The 26,885-nt window shown below is 37.2% G+C and overlaps 1 protein-coding gene across 4 annotated transcripts in view; it reads right to left on the bottom strand.

Moving 5' to 3' along the window:
- Window positions 1-26,885, bottom strand: part of LOC132143935 (B-cell CLL/lymphoma 9 protein-like) — a 93,516-nt gene that overhangs the window by 8,244 nt on the left and 58,387 nt on the right. For all 4 annotated transcript variants that reach the window (XM_059554586.1, XM_059554587.1, XM_059554588.1 and 1 more), the window contains 3 exons: window positions 13,251-13,314; window positions 4,972-5,366; window positions 2,198-2,532 (listed from right to left, as the gene is read on the bottom strand). In XM_059554586.1, coding sequence (XP_059410569.1) covers window positions 2,198-2,532; window positions 4,972-5,309 — 673 coding nt within the window. In that variant the 5' untranslated portion in view covers window positions 5,310-5,366; window positions 13,251-13,314. The remainder of the gene's footprint in view (window positions 1-2,197; window positions 2,533-4,971; window positions 5,367-13,250; window positions 13,315-26,885) is intronic.

Genomic DNA, 26,885 nt, shown 5'->3' with positions numbered 1-26,885 from the left:
AGTTTTAGAGAAGTGAAAGTACAATAATTGTATGCAACCCATCCACACACACGTTTCACCAATTATGTGGTTAAAAGTTTCAAAAATTCAAATGCACACAGAAATGTACAGTTAAATAAAATCCAAGACAATGCACATATAGCACTTTGTAGGTTTAATGCTCAAAAACACAAGCAATTTTATATCTACAACCTAAAACACAAGAGTTATAAATACATTTTTTTAAATGAAAAAAAAAAAAAAAAAAAAGTCTTATTTTCTACTGCAAATGCTTGTCATATTTGGTCAGGTTTTCAACATTTATGGCCAGTTGTGCAGCCCACCAATAACATTATGGCATCCAGGAGTTAAAAGGAACACCTACAACAAACAAAACAGCTGACCTCCAGTGAGGAGGAAGAAAGAAAATAATCACTGACAGTGTGAACAAGGTTTGAAAGAGACAATACAGTAGCACTATTGTTACTGTCTATCCAGCTGGTTAGTTCCCAGACCACAATATCTCACTGAAACTAGGACACAGTCGGGACTCAGGTCAAAAGGAGAGATATAAGACTTCCTGTGTACAGACAACACACGCTGCTCAAACGGCAAGAGCAAACTCTCGACAGCTTGAACAAACACAAACACGCATGCCAAACAGACTTACAAGCTGTCTCCCTGTGAACATACAAGAACATTGGTACACAAAGAAAACCAAACAGGTTGCTACTGAACAAGCCTTGTCTGACTTGGACAACAACATCAGCATTTAAAAAATTTTAACATAGACTGACAGATTTTAAAGTTGCACATCAAGAATTATCAATGAAGAAAATTAAATGGGGAAAAGCTGGTTTAACAAATAGAATCTAAAACAAAAGAACAATAAAATGCCTGAGGCTCACAATGAAATATGTTTATGCAGAGGCATTAACAACCAGCAGGGGGACCTTCAGATTGTCAGGAACACCAACCTTAAAAAAAGCAAGGTGCCCCCCCCCCCCACTCAGCAAACCAAATGGTTTGTTCCCTGGTGTTCTTAAACCAGGCCTATCCTGTGATGCTGCAACTAGAAAACATACAGGGGTGTGAATGTCTTCATGCACCACTACAGCCCTGCCAAACAAACAATTGCATACATGTGACAAGAAACCCAGCGAAAATGTGTGGCCCTTGGGATAAGGTGTGTGTTGGCATCATGGGTCATTAAAAGGTCATTCACAATAGAGCTTTGTCATATTCTATATACGGACACAAGACCGAATATGCATCCAGAGTAATCCACCTTTTCATTTAAATTTCTAACATGTATTTTCCATTGCATCTTATTGAAAGTTGCATCTTTTTGACCATCATGTGTTATATAATAAAAAAAACAAAACAAAACAAACAAACAAACAAAAAAGACCATCTTGCATTCTTGATACGGATTTTAATCTCATTTATTTGGACTTGCCCCATCAAACAAAGACATAATTATTAAGTTTAATAATTTTTCCTCTAAGGTATTGTAAATTCATCCAATTATAATAACAAAATAACCAGATACTGCCAAACTTGTAAGTAAAAGAATTCCCTACTGTGGGAGGGCTGCATAATGTAACCAAGTGCTTAAGGGTTTAGCGACAATAAATTAAAAACTACTGTACTTTGCAATGCTGTAACCACATTTTAAGCATTGGAGGCAGTACTTTGAAATTTGGCCATTAAATAATAATAACAACAACTATTTGGTTGACCGCTAGTCTCTGTGTTATGCAGGTTACAGTGCTACAGTACATGGACCTGATGTGAGACAAATATTCTTACTTGGAAGTTCAGCCATAACATTTTTTATTTTTTTTGGAATAAATTAATTAATTAAACAGAAAGGGGGAAAAAAAATGTTTCCTGAGAATGGGCCTAATGCAGAAAACTGATGTCCATTCAATGTCAAAGCAAGGTGGTAACAGTATCACTCTGTACCACAAGATGATCGTAATATTCAAGACATACAAAAATAACTGCACATCATGAAACCGCTCAATATAATTACCTGACCAATATAGTAATGCAAGATACTGGAGATGCCTAAAACCACACTAGATGTCATCTAAAACCATAGTGGTAAATGATCCCTTTAATGAATGATACATTATGAAATCAAAGGTCTCTGAACCAGCTTCATAATTCAAAATGCGTATGAAAAACAAACAAAAAACACATTTTATTTTACCTTTTTGGTCCCCTTCATTGTTTGGCGTTCCTGTATCCCTTTGTTCGAATGACTCCACTGAAGTGCTTCTCTCTCTTTTAATCTTGCCTTTTGCCCCATTGCCTGAACTCAGGCCTTGTCCATTTTTGAGTCCCATACTCCCAATGGAGCCTTGGGGACCTTTGGGTGTGTGGCTTCCACTCAGCGACTTGGGCTCACAAGGAGAAGGCTGTGATTGGCTGCCGGCACCCCCTTGCTTTCCCTGGTTGGGCAGTTTGGAGTCCATCTGTGCGGCGCTGGAGGGCGACATCACGGGTGGCGACCTCACCATGGCCTCCTGCTTGGATTTCGGACTGCTGAGAAAAGCAAAAGGAAAAATGGGTGAGATTGACCAAGGGCACACAGTTTGGATGGTCAAGATCAATGAGGTCAGCACTAATAAAACATTGGCACTGCTGAACAAAGACAACAATTATCATCTAAATATATATATTTTTTAAATCAGACAATTTTTTTAATTTTAAAAGTCATCAATAATATCCAAATTTGAGAGAGTCTGGGGCCTATTAATGGTTACGTAATTTGCCTTATTGTCACTACATCATGCATTTGTTTATTAGGTACAATGGTGTTATCATGCGTTTACGTGTTACAAGCTTTAATGTGTAATTTTACGTGATAATTTGAGCATTAGTATTGCAAACTTTATTGAAAAGGTTTTATACATTTCAATATTTGTTGAATATTTAACAAAATTTACACTACCATTCAAAAAGGTTAAATAATTTTTAATCAGTACTTAATTCTTTTGAAAAAGTTTCTTATGCTCACTAAAGTGCATTTATTTAATCAAAAATACAGTGAAAACAGTAATGCTCTAAAATGATATTAAATTTAAACAATTAAACTGATATATTTAATAAATCAATTTAAAATGCAATTTATTCCTGTGATGCAAAGCTAAATTTTTTGCATCTTTACTCCAGTCTTCAATGTCACATGATCCTTCAGAAATCATTCTGATATTCTGATTTGGTGCTTAAGGCTCATTTTTTAATATTTTGCTGCCTAATATTTTTGTGAAAACCCTGATAGATTTGAGAAAACAATGTTTCTGCCATTTCCACTTTGACGGTGGAAAACCAGCGGAATCCTATTAACTTCCCTTTCTTTGGTAAAGAATACCAGAAGGCCAGAATAAAAAAGCGGAGACGACCAAGTCATACCTTAGCAGCTGACTGACCGATTGCAGCCACCACACCCTAAAAACATGCCAGTTGATAATAGGAGGGAAATCTTGACGTCTACAGGTGACGCAATTACAGTACTCTCAGCGACCTTCTGTCCTATCCTTGTTCTTTGTTGGAAGACTGCCGGATTAATATTTAATCAAAACTCGTCAAACCAGATCCCCCCACTAGCCTCCATCTATACTCAAAGCAATGTGTCCTGCGCCTGGATACTGGGGAAACCAGTTACACGCCAACGGTAAGGGCTGGTCATTGTTGGACACCTTTGAGTTTGGCAGTAAAACTCATATTCTTGTCTATTTTGCTTGAATATTGGATACTTATGTCAGCCTTAAAGCACAAACTGCTTTCCAAAAGTGAGGTACTGGTTTCACAGGCCATGGCCATGTTTCAGAGCTCTGTGCACAATGTAAAATATTTTCCAGCATTCAGAGAACATCCAAACGCGTTGGACAGCAGCCGCAAACATACACAGAATGGGTTGTGATTAGGCCATGGGCCACAGCATTCACTGAAGGACTCCCAGGAGCATCACTGCCGACTCCTTAACCAATTCCAGATCTGTGAATCAGCAAGAGCAGCCATTTTGGAACCAACGTCCAGAGGGCGGGATGTACATGCTCTGGCTGAGCTCAAGTGGGTCAGTTTCTCAAATGCTCAATAAGGTTCTGGATGCTTTCCATGTTCACCGCTGCCTTTAGGGCACACTTTGCCCTGCACTTATGCCACAGTTACTTCAGCTTGCACTAGTTTGCTGTCTATAAGAGACAGCTCAATGGCCATAAGGAGGATGGGAATTGCGATTAAGTGGGCAGAAAGTTATTTGCTGGTGTGGTGCATCTCCATTTGGGAGAAATTAAAACAACAATTACTCCTCATACACTTAAGAACAGTTTAATATAAGATAGTGGTGAATTAATAATATCCACAATTGTTTCTGACTGCATTAAAACTGTTTGTTTAGGCACTTACCCAGGGAAATAAAACTAGGGATGAAAAAGACAATACCGTTAATTTTATTAAAATTAGGGATATGCAATACTACATGAAATAAGAGAGCTTAGACATCAATGCAACTGACATGTTCAAGGCCCAGAAAGGTAGTAAGGATATCATTAAAGTGGCCAATGTGATAACAGTGGTTCAAATGTAATGTCATTTCATGCTAAGCTGAATTTTCAGGATCATTAATCCAGTCTTCAGTGTCACACGATCCCTCAGAAATCATTCCAAGATGCTGATTTGCTGGTCAACAAATATTTCTAATTATTCCCAATGTTGAAAAGAGCTGCTTCATATTTTTTATAAAAACCATGATACATTTTTATATGAATGAATAGTTTAAAAGGAGAGCCTTTATTTGAAACATACATTTTGTAACATTATGAATGTCTTTACGGTCACGTTCAATTAATTTAATGCATCCTTGATAAATAAAAATATACATTTCTTTCAAACTGTAGCGTATGTATAGACATACAGCAGTACAAAATAATAAAACTTTGGTTTCAAGGAATAGCTTGTGCACATGTACAGTTCTCTCACCTCTGAGTGTTAGCCGATGGAGAGTTCCTCACTTTGGGGTTGCTGGAATGCATTGACGTCAGTCCCAGTGCGACAGAGGCAGGAGCAGTAGAGTGCTGGTGGGGACTGGGGGTGTGTGTATGTGTGTGGGAGTGTGTGTGTGTAGTGCTGGGCGTAGCTTTGGCCCGGGTGCTCCGGGGCCCAGTATTGGGGGTTGCGACAGGGCTGCTGCAGTCCTGTCCCTCCTCTTGCCGTTCTTTGGCCCTCTCCTTCTTGCCCGAAGCGTTTCCTGTGGTTCCGGTAGCTGCGGTGTTTGCCGTGGCTGCTGCTGCTGGTCTCTCCTCCTGCACCTCCAGCATTCTCTGTGTGGGCTTGTCTGGAGTCTCCCCGAGGAGCCCTCACAGCCCCTGGCCACACTAAACACAAACAAAAAAAGCAAAGAACAGTTAGTTTAGTCAGATTTGTTTTTTTTTATGTTTTTGAAATATGTCTATTTTGCTCACTAAGGCTGCATTTATTCAATTAAGAGATACAGTAATATTGTGAAATATTAGTACATTTTAAAATATCTGTTTTCTATTTGAATACGTTTTAAAAAGTAATTTATTATTGTGTTGCAAAGCTGAATTTTCATAAGGATATAAAGTTCAAAAGAACAGAATTTATTTGAAATGTAAATCTTCTGCAAAATTATAAATGCCTTTGTCACTTTTGATCAATTTTATGTACCCTTGCTGAATAAAAATTATAATTTCTTGCAAAAACAAGTAAATGGCAGTGTATATTAAAGTCTACTTTTCTCCTTGCATTGCCACACCTACATTAGCTCTGAAGCAACTAACTCCAAGTCACATTTACTTGTTTGTCCACCTGTGCAGACATGTTCCATAACTGTCTGAATAACTAGAAGTGGCTATTAACATTCAAACCGAGTTACAGCACCATGAAAACCAAGCAAAATTACCAACACGTCCAAGTCAAATTACTCAAAATAAATAAATAAATAAATACCAGTCACGCCAAGAATATAATCAAATTTCAAGTCACTGCATATTCTCCAAAACACTGAAGTTCAAGGTGAGAAAATGTGGAGCTGTGAATCTGCCAGGCAGTGGCCATCATCCAAAACTCACTGAAGAGTCAAACTGAAGGCCACCAAAAGAATGAGTTGTTGAAAACAAGTGGCCGTGTAACATCTCAGGATGGAGGCGTGTGATAGACTGAAAAGAGTTAACTGGTGGATTTTGTTGTTTTCAAAAGAACATCATGCTGAAAACACGGTTAAAGTGAGGAGAACCATCATGCAAGGCTCTGTAATAGGACCGGAAAACTTGGAAATCCAAGCATGGAATGGATGGAACCAAGAGTGGAAAATGGACAATACTTTGAAAACATTTGGCAAAAGTCAGTCTCATGACATACTTGGATTTGTTATACATTGACTTGCTGATCTTGGTCCGAACTGTTGCGCTTTCCAGTTTACCATTTCCTCCCTCACTGCTCTCAAACTAGGATGAATAATCACCTTTTTGCATGAAAGCTACATAGCACATAAACGGTTAAAAAGTTTAAGGTCAGTATATTTTTTTTTTACACTTTACAGTATGCATAACCAAGAAAGGTATTATAAATATTGTAATAGGATTTCTATGGTAGTATTAAATAGGTATTGGGTAGTATAAGATAACTACAAAGGTTAAGGTTATGTTAAGTAGCTGGTTATTACCGAATTACTGTAGCTGCTATAAGAACTGTAAAATACCAAGAAACCGTTTGTGACAATATAGGCCTAGGTTTATTTACCATTTCAAATCAATGCTTTTCTTTTGAACTTTCTAGTCGTTAAAAAATATATATATATATTTTGCACAAAAAATATTAAGCAGCAAGACAGTTTTCACCATTGATAATAATAATAATAATAATAAGTTTCTTGAGCAGCAAATCAGCATGTCAGAATGGTTTCTGAAGGATCATGTGACACTGAAGACTGGAGTAATGATGTTGAAAATTCAGCTTTGCATAACAGGAATAAATTGCATTTGAAAAATATATTCAAATAGAAAACAGTTATTTGAATTAGTAATACGGAGATAAACTTTTTGATCAAATAAATGCAGACTTGGTGAGCATAAGAGACTTTTTTCAAAAAAACCTTACCAACCCCAAACCTTCGAATGGTAGTGTATATGATTACCAAAGCCCACATCTGATGTTAAATCAGACAGTATATCATAAATGTAAAATAAATTCAGATTACATGTGTAGAAAGAGACAGAAAGAGAGCACAAGAAGCACATAATATGCACCACCTTGTAACCCAGATCTCTCTAACAGAAACAGCTGTGGTTGAGTCGACAACTCAACTGATAAGTGACTAGAATTCTTTACACTTGACAGTAATGTACAAAAATCACAGGTGTGGGAATGATTAAGTTTGTCTTTCAGGGTGTGCTAGTGCTTCCGTGTGTACATTAAATTGTGTTAACATGTGGGGAGATTCGGTCTTTGTGCAAGGTCTAGCTTTCATAAGATATGAGAACCCTCTCAAAAGCTGCAGTGTCAGACTGCGTTGTCATCCAGAAAATATTCAGGACAGCTTCCAAAACACTCAAGTGATGTCAGCATCTCGCATATTCCCTCTTAGCCTAACAGTGAGCACTGAAAGACAGTGCTACCTCAACACCAAGACTCCATTTTGGGGATTTAATATAATTGTACACTTAACCCATAAGCGCTTTCATAAAGTGTTTCAGAAAAAAAAAAAAAAAAGGCTGGTTTGAATTAAATAAGGTAAACAATCATTAACAAAACCCACCATCTTAACCCAAATGCAATCCAACTTAAAAAACATCAACATCAAAGCATATTGCTCACACAATTAAAACAATATCAGCAGAATAAAAACTCCTTAAATCAACTAACAACACAAATTGCGTTTCATACTGTGATTTGCGGCTTATATGCAAAACAGAATTTTTCGTATCATTTCTCCAGTCTCCTTTGTCACATGATCCTTCAGAAATCATTCTGATATGCTGATTTGAATATCATCAATATTGGAAACCCTGGAAATACTGTGGTAGCATTTTATTTTCAGGATTTCTTGATGAATTAAAAACACTTTAAACCACCACATCTATTTAAAAAAGAAATTCTAACATTACAAATGTTTTTGTCACATTTCATTTCTTTCTTAAAAAAAAATTGTACCAAACTCAAACCTTTGTAAGCTAGCGTAGCTGTTTAATATCACAAAAAGGAAAAGGCAAAGGGAAAAGGTAAAGAGAAACGAGCATGTCAACTGAGGCAGCCATTTCATTTTTTGGTCATTTAAAGCGTGGTTTCCTTGCATGGCCCCTCTCTCCTCCTGAACCCACACTTGCATTCTGACATTCTCAGATTTCAGCGTTCTCCGTGTGAGAGGCCGGTGCGCTGCTCCGGTGCCGAGCTCTAATGGCGTACAGCGGCAGCAGCATGGCCGACCGTCAAGCCTTCTTCAGCCCGCCACAGACATTTCTCTTCATGCACGCACACCCACAAACACCGTTGCCAAGGCAACCCGACCAGCAGGCCCTGGATCTACAACAGCCTCAAAAACACACCCGCACCCACCGATCTGTGCCAGGATTTACAATGCATGTGCACTTAAAGCTACAGTGTCGTTAATGTAGTTTACTACATTTCCAATGACACAGAGGGCTGGAATCCCAAGATCTACTAGAATGGTATAAAAGGGTCAACATGGATTGGCTTTTGAAAAAAAGTTCTTCCTTTGAAGCATGCACTTTAAAATTCCAAAAAATTCCAAATGATTTGGGTCTATATCGATCTCACGTTGACTTGAAAACAAAATAAACAAAAAAGATAAATTAACATTCGATTCTGACTCCAAGAAGCCTGGAACAACTAAAGGGAGAAAGAACGCACGTGCATTCAAGCACAGACATTTCCACTTCCTTCTTAGAAATGGACAAACATTCCAGAACGCTCTTAACTTCCTGTCCAGCCTTGAGCGAGCGGGACAAGAAAAATGTGAAAACAGTGGCCAGTTTGACAAGATACCCAGTGAGATCTGGGATAGACCGAGGAAATAAATACTTATTTAAATTGGCGTATAAATATGAAATGTCAAATAACTATTTAAACCACAGCTTTAACAATGCAGTCTGGGAATATTCAAAACAAAACAAAACACAAAGCAAAACAAGATAATTAACAGAAAAGTGTTACTGTTTCAATAAATAAAAGCAAAAAGTACCTACAAATATATTTTTGTATGTTTAATTATTAGTTAACATAAAAGTTTGGAGGTAGAGAAAGAAAAGACTGGATATATTCACACTAATGTTTTGAAAATAAAATAAAATGTGCTTATGTTTTAATAGATAAACGCAAAACGTAACATCTTTTTCAATGTATTATTGTTATTAGTCAACATAGATATTTTAAAAGCTGCAGACAGAGAAAGAAAAGACTGGGAATACTGACACTATAATGTTTCGAAAATGAAATAAAAAATTAAATTTAACTGAAAAATAAAAAAGTACAAAGATATTTGTATTATTGTATGTAATAATATGTATTATATTACTATGTATCATGCTATATTGTCAAAAGGCTGGAGAAAGAGAAAGAGGAAAGAGCTTCAAGTGCTTGCTTCAAGAAGCTTCACAAGTGGATCAAGTCTGTTCACTATGGATTTGCACAATCCATTACCACCAAACTGGTGCATCAGTATCAAGGTGCTCGGGATGCGGCCGGCCGTCAGTGCTGCTAAAGGGGATCATCAGGAACGCAAACAGGAAAATAGAAAAATAGCAGGAGGTGTGTGGTGCACGCAAACAGCCGCGCTGGACGCCACAGAGCCGTGAGGCTTAAATGACTATATGAACTGTGTAATGGGCTGTTTACGGCAGAGGTCCTGCCACCCTTATTCAGTTAAAGCAAAGCTTCCTAAACTCCATTTCCATTTTGCATGGCTCAGGGGCTGTATACTCCCACTTATAAATCCTAAAGACAGTGTGCATGTGTGTAGGAGACGTGTGGGCCCAAACACACACGCGTGCAGCATCATGATGAAAAGGATTTCTCATATTTTTCCTCACACAGACAAAAAGAGCTGCTATAACCTTGTAAAGCCATTGCCTTTTGGTGGAAAAAATAAATAAATAAGCATGCACACACTAAAGTTGTCGTTTAATGCAAGCTGTGGTTTTCCGTCCCCAAATCCTAGTCTTTACCAAAAAAGACAACATATGAAACTGGTATTATATTGCTATTAGATGTAGCTTCTGTTAATACAATAAAGACAGCTAAAGAGACAGCTAGCATGATTTACGGCTGGATATAGCAGCCAGAACAAACAGTCGACATAAAATCCATCAATCTGAACCACTCCGAGTTAGATGGTTACACAGAAATGTCTTCATTCCTTTGTATAAAAAAATAAAAAAGGCCAGACATATGCATATCCAATTTATAGTGCACAAATAATCGATAGGAAACAAGTCTAAACTGACCGTCTGCTTTGGCCGAGTGCCTGCAGTGACAAAGACACAAACAAGCAGATCTGCCTGTCATTTGTAGAATATAAAACAGCAGCAGGGCTGTCGCAGACCGACTAGGCATCCAGATATTCAAGCATTCGGCGAACGCTTTTACATAAAACAATCAGCAATGCATTCAAACTATACACAGCGTTGCTTGAATCAAACTCATGACCTTCGCATTGCCATCTCCAGATTTGAGCTTCACGAATGTGTCTTCATGTATAGACGCTTCTCAGACAAACCAGCAAACATCATATTGTAGTATGCGTAAAGGCAAACAAGGTGAATACATAACGCTCTCTGCGTACACCGTGATACGAGGCAAGTGTCCAGTAATATGTCCACACTGAAAGCATGCAACAAAAATCACCAGGCAAATCTGATGTGTAAAATATGGGCTAAACTGTGTGAACAACAAAATGTCCCTGTTTTAAGCAGTGATGACAGTAATGAAAGGCTGTGTTGTTATTGTAAAGGGATAGTTCACCCAAAAATGACCAAAGAGTTCATGGTAGCCATTGACTTTAACAGTATGGGAAAAAATTACTCTGTAGGTCAATGACTAACGTGAAATGTTGTTTACCAACATTCTTCAAAATATCTTGTCTTGTGTTCAACGGGAAAAAAAACTGCAGATTTGAAATAACTTGAGGGTGAATACAAATTAAACAAACATTAGATGAAAAACCTGAACTTAAATGAAAATGTGAAATTTTGCATTGGCAACTAACTGAAAATTAGGAAGTACTAAAATTACTAAAACTGAATTTAAAATAAAAATAAGTGACAAAGAATTTAATAATTAAATTCAGAAAATATTAATGTTAATTAAATGTTAATGAAAATGTTAATTCAAAATATTAATAAATATTCTAACAGTTCATAAAGTTTAAATAACACTGCCTAGCATTAGTAAATTGAAATTTATAAAAAATAAAACAAAGTGATAAAAATGACATTACAACAAACTAAAAAAATTCTAAAATGACCAAATTACTGACTGAACTACTAAAAGTACTAAAACCAAAATTAAAGTGAAAATAAAGTGAAATTTGAAATTTAGCAACATTAAATATAACTACATTTCTCAGCAGCATTATAGTAACAGCTTCAAAATAGTGGTGTGTGTTTTTAACCACATTAAAAGTATAGCTTGCCACACTGGTTCACACTCTGATTGACACTGACACTCAAAAGTTGAAAAGACAGGGTTTATCACATCATGCCTTGTTCTGAAATGGTTTTACACCAAAGAGATGCTGCAGAGACTGGTTCACCATAAACACGGCACACTTATGAACTGATAATTAGTCTATTTATCAGCTAGAAGGACTCAGTCCTGCACCTGCAGATTTTTCTTCTAGCAGAGATGTCTAACACACCTGACTGTAATTTGTAAGTGAACCAAAGACCCTGATTAGCTCCTTCAGGTGCACGTTTAATTCAGTCACAGCTCAAGACTGAAGAGGGCAGATCTATCACATCTATTCTATGCACATCATAACACCTGTATTTTAAGAATTTAACTATACTTAATAAAAAAAAAAACTAAAGTGAGCAATATGCACAAGTAAGGATGTCAAACATACTTGTATCTGGGTAACATGCTGATACCAAAAAATATCTACAATATCTGTAGTAGGCAGATAAAAGTAAACGGGTAACTTAGATTGAATAAGTCCTCTACGTTATAAAGAAAAGGAAGAACTTTTTTAATAACATGGCCTTTCTCAGTCAAACCAATCAATATGACCTTAATAAATTATTTATAGCTAATAATCATCCAGTAAATACTATTCTAGTCATTTAATTATTGCTTGAATTACATTGGTTTAACTTAAATTAGTCTTTAAAGAGCAGTATACATTTATCATTTAGCATTTTACTTTGTGTTATCAGAATCAAATTTACCCACAGATGTAAAAAAATAAATAAAAAATACAAATTCACTACAATTTAAGCTGATGACAGAAGCAATGGACATCATCCAAGTAATCACTTTTTACAAAGAGAGATTGCACTGCTAAAGTAAAGCTGTAAACAATTCAGTTCAATCACTTCAAGCTCAGTGCATTCTGGGAGAAAAATAAATCAAAGGTTGAGTGCTGAAATGTGCGTGCCATCAGTCAAACCAGTCATAACCCAGCATTATTAGTTCAAAGTAAATTAATTATGGGCAGAGTTTTATTTCTCTTAAAGACAAAAACTCTCTCAATTGATAAGAGTGAACGCTGAAACAAAGGACCAAAACAACTTCCACTAAATCTCTTCAGAGCCCAAAAATAAATTCTGGACTATAATTATTGATTTTAGGATCCATAAAGAGGTCCAGAACATTTTTGATCATAACCACTAAGTTTCACAGAGAGCCAGGAGGACTCATCAATCCAAGTTTCTGTCCTGAACCTATTTCATTGTAATGGTCATTGCAATTTTAATACAACTCCTGTTCAAAAGCTTGAGCAAAGTACACTTTAATTCAGCAAAGATGGTTTAAACTGATTCAAAATGATAATAAACACATGGGTAATTTTCCAAAAAAACATATCACAATGATAAGCACACGTTTTCAATAATGATAATCATAAGAAATGTTTCTTGAGCACCAAATCATGATAGTAGAATGATTTCTGAAGGATCATGTGACAATGAATTGTAGTGTATGTCACACATAAATACATCGCAGCTGCTGTTTGACATGAATGCATTAACAAAGGCATAAAAATAAGCCATGGAAGATGCACTCACCATGTCCCTCTGTGTCACGATATAGCTGTGGCCATGACTGCACTGACTGCAACAGAACTACGATCTGAGAGAGACAGAAAATACACATTTATTAAACACACTCTGAGGGCCAATGTAACACTGCCAATGAAATGCTTTAAGAGGCAAGAGCAGTGTGTTAAAGCCAGATCTGCAGAATAGACTGAGGTAATGGCTTGATTAATAATAAATGGGTGAAGCAGGTTTTGATTGAATGACACTTGTTTGAGAAGTGTATCATTATAAAGAATTTTCAAGCTTGTCAAACCCGCTCCCACGCTCACACTATATGCTGCAATGTACCACAATGAAACCTGTGAAAGAAACCGCTCAACCAAATCACCATTTATATCATTTAATACCTGTATGATTCCCCTTTTTTCATTTAAAACTAGCATTCAGCAGCAGCTTTGAAATGTCAATTGCATCAGCACATTTTCAAACTTAGCGGTCTGATGTCAATGACAGCAAATGCATTTGGTCTTGTGTTTTTAAATGTGAATTTGAAAGTGGACACCAAGAATTTCTGAGGTACCTATATTTTCATACTTTTTTTCTCTCGTTTCTTTATTTTAATGTATTTCCTACTGTTTAAAGCCTTTGGGGGCTGTGAGATTTTTGTTAATCTTTTTTTTTATCCTTTTTAGTATTTTTTGTTAAAATTACTTTTAATTAATACACTTTTTTTGGCAATGGTGCATTAGATCAATATAAAGTGACAGCAAATTTCTCAATGTTACAATGTTATTGCAAATAAATGTCCATCAAGAAAATAAATATTCAATAAAGGATATCTGAAAATATAGCTTTGCATCACAGGAACAAATTAAATTAAAATAAATTAAATTATATATAATATATAAGACCATTTTAAACTGAAATAATATTTCACAATTGTACCCTTTTTTCTGTACTTTTGATTAAATAAATGCAGCCTGGTTATTGTTCAAAATCTTTCGATCCGGTGCCAATTTCGATACCTCAGTTTCGATACCAGTTCCTAACGATACTTTTTTCGATACCATATGTTTTTAAATCCATTTCAACATCAACACAAATACATTAAACACAAAACTTTTTTTTTCGCCTTAAAACAAATTCTGGTAACACTTCACACTCAGGATAACATTATTAATACAACTGGTTGTGCTTTTTGGATAGGGGTGTGCCAGCAGACACTCAGGATTGGTATAAATCCTTACTTGGCCAAAATTAACAAAAAAAAAGAGAAACCTTTTTGCCATAACATGAACATATTATAAATAAATAAATAAACAAATGATATTGTGTACAGGCTAATATTAAACCAACTAAAATGCAAAGGAATGTAAAAAAAACCTTTTTAATGCAAAATCAAACTGTATTTGTAGCAAACCCTTAACAATAAACCCTGTGACTGCTCTGTGGCACTCATCTCATCTTTGCGTGGACATTTTCCCTCTAGCTGCCAGTGTGAAGGGATTGGCACCTGCTGGTATTGTCTTCCTATTCCTAACATCAGGGTAGACCGGTGCAGAGGCTATTGTGAAGGGGGAAATAACAGCGCTAACGCTACAGCAACCGACTAGCAGCACAAGCTAACATACAAAAAGTGCTGGTAACATACATAACTGCTGGTTATATATGCTATATATAATTTTGTATGTGACGAATAAAAATCTTGAATCTTGAATCTTGGTAGTCAACGTCATGGGGATGCATTCGATTTAAGTAGTGAAATTTCAAGTATATAAAAAAAAGCTTCAAGTATAACTCGTTTGAAGTAATGGTGCTTCATATAACATTATCCAGAGAAACAAATGTTAATGATAAATCCCCTGTTATGTTTGTACTGGCTACTGTATACAGGCAACCAGGGCACCATACAGACTTTATTAAAGAGTTTGGTGATTTTACATCCGAGTTAGTTCTGGCTGCCGATAAAGTTTTAATAGTTTGTGATTTTAATATCCATGTTGATAATGAAAAAGATGCATTGGGATCAGCATTTATAGACATTCTGAACTCTATTGGGGTTAGACAACACGTTTCAGGACCTACTCATTGTCAAAATCATACTCTAGATTTAATACGGTCACATGAAATTGATGTTGATAGTGTTGAAACTTCATATAACCAAAATTGTAAATTCTACTTCTTGTTACAAGTATGGAAGAACCATCACTTCTACCACAAAAGACTGCTTTTTAAGTTATCTTCCTGATGTATCCAAATTCCTTAGCATATCCAAAACCTCAGAACAACTTGATGTATATGGACTCTTATATCTCTAAAAATATCTCTTTTCTAGCACTTTAAATACAGTTGCTCCTTTACGCTTAAGGAAGGTTAAGGAAAACAGTTTGACACCATGGTATAATGAGCATACTCGCACCCTAAAGAGAGCAGCCCGAAAAATGGAGCGCAGCTGGAGGAAAACAAACTATAGGTATTTCGTATTGCTTGGCGGGAAAGTGACCTATCCTACAGAAAAGCATTAAAAACTGCTAGATCCGATTACTTTTCTTCTCTTTTAGAAGAAAACAAACATAACCCCAGATATTTATTCAATACAGTGGCTAAATTAACGAAAAATAAAGCCTCAACAAGTGTTGACATTTCCCAACACCACAGCAGTAATGACTTTATGAACTACTTTACTTCTAAAATCGATACTATTAAAGATAAAATTGCAACCATTCAGCCGTCAGCTACAGTATCGCATCAGACAGTGCACTATAGACCCCCTGAGTAACAGAGGAACACTAATTCTCTACTATAGGAGAGGAAGAATTGTATAAACTTGTTAATTATAGACCAATCTTGAATCTCCCTTTTCTGTCCAAGATACTAGAAAAGGTGGTATCCTCACAATTATATTCCTTCCAAGAGAAAAATGGTATATGTGAGGATTTCCAGTCAGGATTTAGACCGTATCATAGTACTGAGACTGCCCTCCTTAGAGTTACAAATGATCTGCTCTTATCATCTGATCGTGGGTGTATCTCTCTATTAGTTCTATTGGATCTTAGTGCTGCGTTTGACACAATTGACCACAACATTCTTTTGCATAGACTTGAACACTTTGTTGGCATTAATGGAAGTGCATTAGCATGGTTTAAATCGTACTTATATGACCGCCATCAGTTCGTAGCAGTGAATGAAGATGTATCATATCGATCACAAGTGCAGTATGGAGTACCTCAAGGCTCAGTACTAGGGCCGCTACTCTTCACGCTTTATATGTTACCCTTGGGAGATATCATCAGGAAACATGGTGTTAGCTTTCACAGTTATACTGATGATACTCCGCTCTATATTTCTTCGCGGCCTGGTGAAACACACCAATTTGAAAAACTAATGGAATGCATAGTCGATATAAAAAACTGGATGACGAGTAATTTCTTACTGCTAAATTCTGAAAAAACAGAGGTGTTAATTATAGGACCTAAAAACTCTGCTTGTAATAACCTAGAACACTGTCTAAGACTTGATGGTTGCTCTGTCAATTCTTCGTCATCAGTTAGGATCCTAGGTGTGCTATTTGATCACAATCTTTCCTTAGAAAGCCACGTTTCTAGCATTTGTAAAACTGCATTTTTCCATCTCAAAAATATATCTAAATTACGGCCTATAATCTCAATGTCAAATGCAGAAATGTTAATCCATGCATTTATGAGCTCAAGGTTAGATTATTGTAATGCCTTATTGGGTGGTTGTTCTGCACGCTTAGTAAACAAACTACAGCTAGTCCAAAATGCAGCAGCAAGAGTTCTTACTAGAACCAGGAAGTATGACCATATTAGCCCGGTCCTGTCAACACTGCACTTGCTCCCTATCAAACATTGTATAGATTTTAAAATATTGCTTATTACTTATAAAGCTTTGAATGGTTTAGCACCTCAGTATTTGAATGAGCTCCTTTTACATTATAATCCTCTACGTCCGCTACGTTCTCAAAACTCAGGCAATTTGATAATACCTAGAATACCAAAATCAACTGCGGGCGGCAGATCCTTTTCAGATTTGGCGCCTAAACTCTGGAATAACCTACCTAACATTGTTCGGGAGGCAGACACACTCTTGCAGTTTAAATCTAGATTAAAGACCCATCTCTTTAACCTGGCTTACACATAACATACTAATATGCTTTTAATATCCAAATCCGTTAAAGGATTTTTAGGCTGCATTAATTAGGTAAACCGGAACCGGGAACAGTTCCCATAACACCCTATATACTTGCTACATCATTAGAAAGAATGGCATCTATGCTAATATTTGTCTGTTTTCTCTTATTCCGAGGTCACCGTAGCCACCAGATCCAGTCTGTATCCAGATCAGAGGGTCACTGCAGTCACCTGGATCCAGTACGTATCCAGACCAGATGGTGGATCAGCACCTAGAAAGGAACTCTACAGCCCTGAAAGACAGTGGGGACCAGGACAACTAGAGCCCCAGATACAGATCCCCTGTAAAGACCTTGTCTCAGAGAACCACCAGGACAAGACCACAGGAAACAGATGATTCTTCTGCACAATCTGACTTTGCTTCAGCCTGGAATTGAACTACTGGTTTCGTCTGGTCAGAGGAGAACTGGCCCCCCAACTGAGCCTGGTTTTTTTTCTCCATTCGGTCACCGATGGAGTTCGGGTTCCTTGCCGCTGTCGCCTCTGGCTTGCTTAGTTGGGGTCACTTCATCTACAGCAATATCGCCGACTTGATTGCACATAAATGCACAGACACTATTTAACTGAACAGAGATGACATCACTGAATTCAATGATGAATTGCCTTTAACTATCATTTTGCATTATTGACACACTGTTTTCCTAAAGAATTTTGTTCAGTTGCTTTGACGCAATGTATTTTGTTTAAAGCGCTATATAAATAAAGGTGACTTTACTTGAAATTCAGGGGCGGACTGGGACCAAAAAGTGGCCCTGGACATTCTGGCCCACAGCAGCCCACCACATCATAACGCAAACGCCCCTGTTTTGATGTCATTTATTAATTTAATATTTAAGTATACAGTTTGGGGATTTTAACCAATGGGGCAACTGTAACTATATTGAAAAAAAAAAACAAAAAAAAAACAGCAGCTGTTCATTTAGAGACTCCTAGTGAGTGATGCATGCTCATCAAGACACAAACATTCTCCTAGAACTCACACTTTGCATTCAGTTAGCAGATCCATACGAATCATGCATGAAATAGAAGTTTATAAACTCAAACGATAGCTTTATGTGCTGTACAGGTGAACTTGAAGTCTTTATTTATTCGAGATAATCTTTAACTCTGTAATACAAGTTCATGATCCGATGATTCTTTTGAGTCAATTTTTTAAAATAATTATTTTGTTTGTGGAAACCAGTGTTTCACAAACTGGATAGATCTGAGGTGCAGAGCTCGCAAAATCGTTAGCCCCACGTCCCGGGGCTATTGTGTTTTCCAGTCCGACTGGCTATCGTGAATAGTAATGTGAAATTCCCAACTTGATTCGCGTTGTTCACTCGCTTGAAGGGGTGAGACGGAAAGTTTCAAACGTAGTTGATCGTTTGCACTTGTTTCTAAATCTTGCTGATTCAAGCATTTTAAACGATTCGCGCACGTTCAGAGCTTGCGCGCACTCATTCAAAGCACGCGCTGCAAGCAGCATTTCAGACAATGCGCGTACGGAGAATGAATTCATCTTTCGCGTATCGTAACTTCTGAATGAACATACACACACAACTATCTCAAAATAATTGTCTCTGCAAGTATTCTCGTAAACACAGTCGGTTATGTTTTAAGTGAACATATACAGTGGCCTGCAGTTCAGAGAAATTCGCTGTACCAGATAAATCTGTCTCTCTCTCTATTATTTAGACGACGTGAAAGGGGGCGTGTTTCAAGATACGCAATGGAGTACACCAAACTAAACAGGCAGGGAGGGCAAAACACTCATCCAAACAAATGCTTAATTAAATTGGTGGTGTTGCTGGCTTTGGTTGCAATACTCTTATCGCATATGTTGCACTTTGCTGACTCGGCGTCCACTTTTACACTTTAGACCTCTTTGGCATTGTAAAACGGAAACGTTTTGAGAAAAACAACTACACTTGTGTTGTGTGACTGCGAGTATCTTCAGAAATCCTCCCTGTCACGTCACGTGGTGGTGGACAGCCAATCACGGCGAATTTAGGTCCTTACATGCACGTATGCTACAAGCTCACACAGACACAGCCGCTTGGCAAAAAAAAAACGACCACTTGGCTTTTGGAACCGAAATTTGGGCCCAAAAGATAAATAATTTTTCGATACTCATATTATAGTTTTTCCTTCGATACCATTAAGTCATCGAAGTTCGGTACCCAGCCCTAGCCCTTGGTGAGCATAAAATACTTTTCATTAACATGCATGAACACACACTATTTTTTATTTTTTCACCTTTTTGGAGCTTTTCAGCCACCAGGCACTGTATGCATCCACCACATTAAAAAGAGCAGCATGAACATTCTACTAAATATTTTATTTTGAATTCAGTGTTAGAAAAAATTGCCTTTCAAACCTGACAAGCATAGTTTGAAAAAAACAGCACTAAAATTAAAGTCTCTGGAACGAGCCCAAACGCAGTGATCTAGACATGCATAGGTGCAGTGACCAGGTGAGGAGCTCTGATCAAATCAGCAAGCGTTTACCTTTCAATTCAAGAGAAGATGAATGAATGAGAGCGAAAGAGAAAATGTGAATCTGTGTGGGTGTCCTCAAATATAATAAACTCATAGAAATAAGACATGAAAGAAGTTTATCAAAGGTTCCAGGCACTGATGCAAACACGTCGCCCACAGTTAAAAACTGAGCTTCAAAGCCCACATTCAGACAAAAAGCAGACAATACAACGTTGTAAAGAAATGATGCATTGTTTTGTTTCAAAGTGACACTCTAAATCCCATCAGAAGCTTCCTCGTTTAATGAGGTCACTTCCTACTCCAAACACGAGCTGATCTACAACCAGCTTCCTCTTTCCCCAAAGTCATAAAAACAGTCTTCATGCATTTTAGACATCTGATTCAGTCCAGTGAAGATTAGGACTTTTTGTACATGTTTTAATTGGATAGAATAGCAGCAAGTGTGGTATTGTGAGTTAAAGTTACCTTGTCGATACATGTGCACGATTCATGAGGCCTCCTCTACCACATGTGTGGGTTTTTAATAAATGTGAGCATCAATATCAACTAAAAAGGCATATAGTTGGGTCAGCAGAATATTATACCAAATCAAACAGGGAGAAACGGTGTATCGCCACATGAGAACCATTCCTCTGTTGTTTCTAACGGTGAAATGATTTCTCCTGATGTGACATCAATTGGCCATATCATCTGAGGAAGTCACATTCAGTACGAGCTCCACTGTGATGTTAAGCCACGACCAGAGACCGAACGAACTTGAATGTGTCTTGGACAGAGAGAGTGAGAGACAAACACTGACCTAATGTGACTGCAACAGCAGATTCGGTGTATGAGATAAACACATCAACAGACTACTTTATATATTATCTGCTACACAAACAAACACAAAAACTATTTTTCCAGACCCCAAAAAAAAAAAAAAAAAAAAAAAAAAAAAAAAAAGAAAGTTTCTCTCAAAATAACAAATTCGGTGGTTTACTCACTGCCTTATTTTTTTCCAGACAGATAATGATTAAAATAAAGCTATAAAATAAGCATGAATTAAAATGAGCGAGTATAAAATAAAAGCAATTTAAAAAAAACAAAATACATCAAGGATATTTCTCTGTAGGGCTGTAGCTATCGAATATTTTAGTAATCGAGTATTCTACCCAAAAATTCCATCGATTAATCGAGTAATCGGATAAAATGTGTTTTTGCTTAAAGTGCAATATTAATTATGCAAGAGAAAATAAGACTCCTGGGTCTCTTAAAATGAACAGCTAAGTTTCCTTTTTTAGAAAAAAAAATCTTTATTTTTTAAATGCATAGAATGTTATTTTGACGGGTTGACGTACCTTTACAGTTCTGTGTATGTGATACTACAGTCTATGATGTGATATATGACTAGTTTTACTCAAATCAAATGGTCAGATGCTCATGAAGTGACTGTCAGAGCAGTTCTGGAGATGTTATTCATGTGTTCACGTCCTTAATTAGTGAGACAGCAGACGCTGAAATCACCGCTAGCATCACGCGCGCTTCAGTGTGTGTGTGTGATAAAGGAAGTCGCGCTTCTGCTCCAATCATTAACACAGACACGCAGAACATGTAGGATTCATATTTAAATAGACTGTTACGGCTTAATATTTACAGATATTATTCCATATCGTGATTTGTTGTAAGTGTAATGACCTATTTTGGATTAATTCATTCAAAATTTGGCAAATTTCGTGCCATTCCGCGTTAAACTGTAAATTCCATTTTTATGACTGGATTCCGCGATTCCCTCCGCGTTTTCTGCATCGTGGAAATCATAGGGCCCTAGTTGTGGTATACCAGCTCTATCTTGCAATGGACACATGCCACGACGTTCTCTTTACGTTTGCCCGCGCCCTCAAATCAAAACACTGCTGACTCCTTGCGTCTCCTTCCACTTTGTGGGTGACGCAAACGCATTGTCACATTAAATCATTGCGAAAGACACCTGACGTGAGATTTAAAATAAATTAAAAGAGGCTTCGAGGCAGAGGAATTTGCCTCTATCATTTTTTGGAATAGAGTTACTCAAGGAATCGTTTCAGCCCTATTTCTCTGCCCTATGGGGTTATTAATACCAATTTTCATTATGGAGCAGTTGTTCCTTTAAATCTGCTATGAGCTCATAAACAACACTCATAACTTTTTAATAATCTCACAAAACACACAACATTTATGACTTTCCTTGCCTTCCCTTGTTTTCTGTCAGTCACTTCGAGGTGATTGTTGGTTTCCCTCATTCAAGACCTAAAAACATCCTTCAGCTCGCCCGTATCTACGCCCAGGATTATGTTATAGTAAATCTTTTTAACAGTTTTATAGTTAAGTGCTAATTAAAGGCTTACGCTGTATCCTCATTGAGCTAGGTGACATCAGACACACACACATTACAAGACGTACCAAAACTGGCTGCCGTCATGAGTCTGTCAGATATTGCTGCCTCAAATTACAGGTTCTTTTGTGTGCAAAACACAAACAGTAGACAGTGACGCAAGCAGACATGGTACGACTTAACCTTTTGCTGTACGCCGCTTTCACAATAGCATTCCACACATGCTCCAACAAACCAGTTTATCGGTTCAGAGAGGACTGGTGAAGAAACCTATATGCTCCCCTGCTGCTGAGAGGCAATAATTCCCTCTCTTTCTAGTACTGTCAAACAAAAATAAGCCTACTATACCTCTCTGGCCCTCACAAAGGAAGAAGAACTTATTTAGGGCCAACGGGGGACTAATGCAACTGATCATTTGGAAAGCATAAAAGGTATTGCATATATGATAGGATGTCTGATTCCAGACCAACACAGTTGCAAAATAATAATAAAAAAAAAAAAAAAAAATATATATATATATATATATATATATATATATATATATATATATATATATATATATATATATATATGTGTGTGTGTGTGTGTGTGTGTGTGTGTGTGTGTGTGTGTGTGTGTGTGTGTGTGTGTGTGTGTGTGTGTGTGTGTGTTGAGTAACTATTTTTTGCTAAAGTTGTTAATGTTCAGGGAATCACTTACATTACGGTTCAAATGTTTAAGGTCTGTAAGATTTTCTTAATGAATCACTTATGAATACTGCTTATGTAACATTTCTCATTGTCAATGTTGAAAATGTTATGTTGCTTAATTTCTGTGGAAATACATATTTTAGTATTCTTTGATAAATAAAATGTTCAAAAGAATACAATTTTATATATAACTACATACATATATATACACACATATACATACATATTATACATACATCACTAGCTAATAACTGCCCAGATTTTTGTACTTACCACAATGTTTCAGAATTCACACAAAATCAAGTTAAGTAAAGAGTACAGTAAAAGGGATAGATCACCCATAAACTCAGATTGTCTCATAATTTTCTAAAACTTTGTCTGGCATGAAACACAAAGGAATACATATTCTATATATTTAGATAGAAATGTCTAAGCTTGGACATTATGATAAATGTTATTTTGTGTTCTGTGCAAGAAATAAAAGTTTGGAACAACAGGAGGATAATTTACTGTCATTGGTCAATCCCCAATTGGCCAAACAAAAGACTAAAATATCATCCAAACCAAATCATTGGCAAGAAAGAGATCTACAAGGAGATCAAGAAGCAAAGAGAGAGATTCAAAGCATGCTCAAAATAAAATAAAAATAAACTAAACTAAACTTAAACTAAGCTAAAATAAAATAGCCAGGATATTGCCTAGCCTTATAGCTCAAGATGCTGAGATAGACTCCACCATCCATGCAACGATAAATATATGAAAAGTGCCATGAAATGGAAACTAATATAAAATATACACACACACAGACATATACATACTATTTAGAAACATGAACAAATCAAAAAGTGTTAATGATGGTATTGTACAAACGTTTCACTGATGTTGAGATCTTAAAGTGCATATATGCTTTTTACATCAGGGTTTCTTAAACTCGAACCAAGCTCCCCTTTCATTAACCACAAACAGTGTGATTTTTGTCTTTCAACTCAAAAACACGGTTTCATACAATAGCTGCACATGCTGTTCCAATGCTCAAATGCCTATTTCTACCAGGAGTGCGTCTGTTTCCTCCACAGCGCCTGAACATTTTCCAAACGCATTAGCCGTAAACTGTGCAGGCCCGGGCTGAACCCGGCGAACTTAAAACAGTAGACAAATGTTCAGTGCCTCCATCCGTTCTCCTCCTCGCTCTCTCTAAATGCACACTGCACTCTTGGCCGAGTATGTTCCTTTGTTCAGTGGAGTGTCTGTGTCTGTCTAGTAAAAGTGAGCTCTCCTGATCTGAGACCACCGCTGGCATGGATCAACACTCGCTCCTGTGTGTATGTGTGGGTCTGCAGTAGAAGGCTCTCCTGCTTGGCTACCAGAGTTGGCATGGTGTTCCCGCTCCCTAAATGCAAGACTAAACTCCTGTTTCTGTGTGTGCTGTTGGCATCTACAGGCCACCAAAGGCCTGGCGCCATGGTGACATGATGTCAGACGACCAGCTGGTAAGAAGAGTGATGTGCACTGGCACGTAAGTGTGTGCACGTGCATGCATGCATTCACACACAACCGGAGAAAATGAGCACACTCTCTCTCTCACACACACACACACACACACACACACACACACACATGCAATACATGTGCACAAATGTACAGAGTACCACTATACATTGTAAAAAAAAAATTGTCGGTTGCCTGAAGACATTTAAAACACAAAAAGTGCAACAGAATGGAAGAAACAAGAAGAAAACTGAAAAAAAATTATTATATAATTAAAACGATCACCCCCCCCCCCCCCCCCCCAAAACAATACAACAAGAATTGTTGCTTAGAAAATGAAACTTGAAAAATAAATTAAAAAAATAATAAAATGTATCTAGCATCTAGAAGTATTTTCATAGCAAAAATGAAAAGAATAATAAATAAGTAAATGAAATAAATAAACAGTTAGAAATAGACAAAAAAAAATTTTTTAATAAATTAAATGTATAGATTTTCTGCGGTTGACACTTCTATAAAAATCCTTTAAAGAACTTTCTGGGGGAAAAGCCGTCTTCCACAGGAGAAAAAATATTTTCCAGTTTGGAACAACATTTATCTGAACATCATCTCTTGACCCGCAACAAAGAGAGTATAGACTACTTCACATTAACTACCAAAACACTCTCATAATTTGCTATTCAGTTTCATATAGATCCAGATTTTCAGGACACACACACACAGAAAAACACAGACAGACGTCCAACAAAATGACTGTTAAATTCGGGTCCATTTAGCAGGCTGGCACACAAACCCCCCACACACACTTCTGAACTGGCACACAGATGCTCTGGCCCGAACTGCTCTTGGCTTGGTGGGTGCAAGCTGGCACAGCTGGACCTCTCCATATCCCACAGAGGTTGAAACTGTGAACACATACACCATAAATGATACAGCTTTAGGTCAGCAGTGCCCCCCACCAGTACCATATCATTACAAGAGGACTGAAAAAAGACAGATCAGCCTTGTTAGCACATGAGATTATTTCTAAAGGAGAAAATGAGACGGGAAGCCATAACAAATCATCAATAACACCTTTCCTCAGTAGACTCAAGTGCAGTCAATACAGTAAGCATAGTGTCAGAACTGTGATGTAACTGATGGCTCACTGCATCTACAGTGACACTACAAGGAAGTAAAATGTGAGAACAGTCCGTTTAATTATTGACAACATCAACCGACCCGAAAAAATATATTCCTTACATTCTTTAAATGTTATGTGATCTTTCCCAATCATTCTAATACGCGAATGTTATAACAACAACATGACCCGCTTAAAATGATTAAAGTTATTAACATAACTGATATTCAAAATGCTAAGCAAGCGCTGCTTTGTTTACATTTCGTATATCTGCGTTTATCTTGTATATCTTTGTTTCGGTTTCTCCTATTGAATGAAGAATATATACTATTAACAGCTGCTGATATGAACAGCTTGTTCCTCTCAGGCATGCGCAGAACACACGTGTCAGTTTGCTGTCGGCTGTCGTCTGTGCGTTGTGTTCCAGCGCAGCTTTTTGGTCCGACGCGAGGCAACAACACCATCGGCTTTCGTCAACGCTAGTTCTTTGAAGTCAGCTTGGTGTGTCGCGGCCTTTAGAGCATTCGTCAACCAAACTGAATCAAACATTCAACAGCCCTGTGGTATAAAGGAAAACATTAAAGAGTTTTAAGTTGTGACCAACACATCTGATGTGTCCAAAATAGTTTACCCTTTAAAACTTACTCCTGACTATTAAAAAAAAAAGTAACGTTCTAGATCAGAGGTTGCGTTTGACCAGGGTAGATTTCTAGAACCAGGACTGGGCACATCTTTTCTCAGTAGTATGAATATGTACAGTATGAGTGAAATTTGGATGTACGATATCTGCCATGTTGCCATCATCACGAGATCTACCAGTGTCAGCTGTTTCGCTACTCACAACTCCTCTCTCTTGGCTTCATGGGAATCATGTGCTAGAATTAATCAACTGCTTAAAGGGATAGTTCCCCAAAAATTAAAATTCTGTCATTAATTACTCACCCTCGCCTCATGTCGTTCCAAACCCATAAGACCTTTGTTCATCTTTGGAACACAAATTAAGATATTTTTGAAGAAATCCAAAAGCTTTCTGACCCTGTACAGTCAACAATGCAACTGACACGTTCAAGGCCTAGAAAGGTAGTAAGGACATCATTAAAACAGTCCATGTGACATTAGTGGTTCAACTGTAATTTTACGGGTTTTATCAATGACACAATTTTCATTTTTGGGTGAATTATCACTTTAAGATTCCCATCCCTACTTTTATAACTGTCCGCTTGCCACTCATAAATACATGGTGAATGAGTAAGCCAAGACAGACAAGATGGTTGGGGGCTTTGTCTACATGACTCAATATTACTCCACAATCCCACTGTGCAGT

The sequence above is a fragment of the Carassius carassius genome, chromosome 7, assembly GCF_963082965.1.
Source record: "Carassius carassius chromosome 7, fCarCar2.1, whole genome shotgun sequence".
Lineage (NCBI taxonomy): Eukaryota > Metazoa > Chordata > Actinopteri > Cypriniformes > Cyprinidae > Carassius > Carassius carassius.
This window is presented reverse-complemented; position numbering and strand designations above follow the sequence as displayed.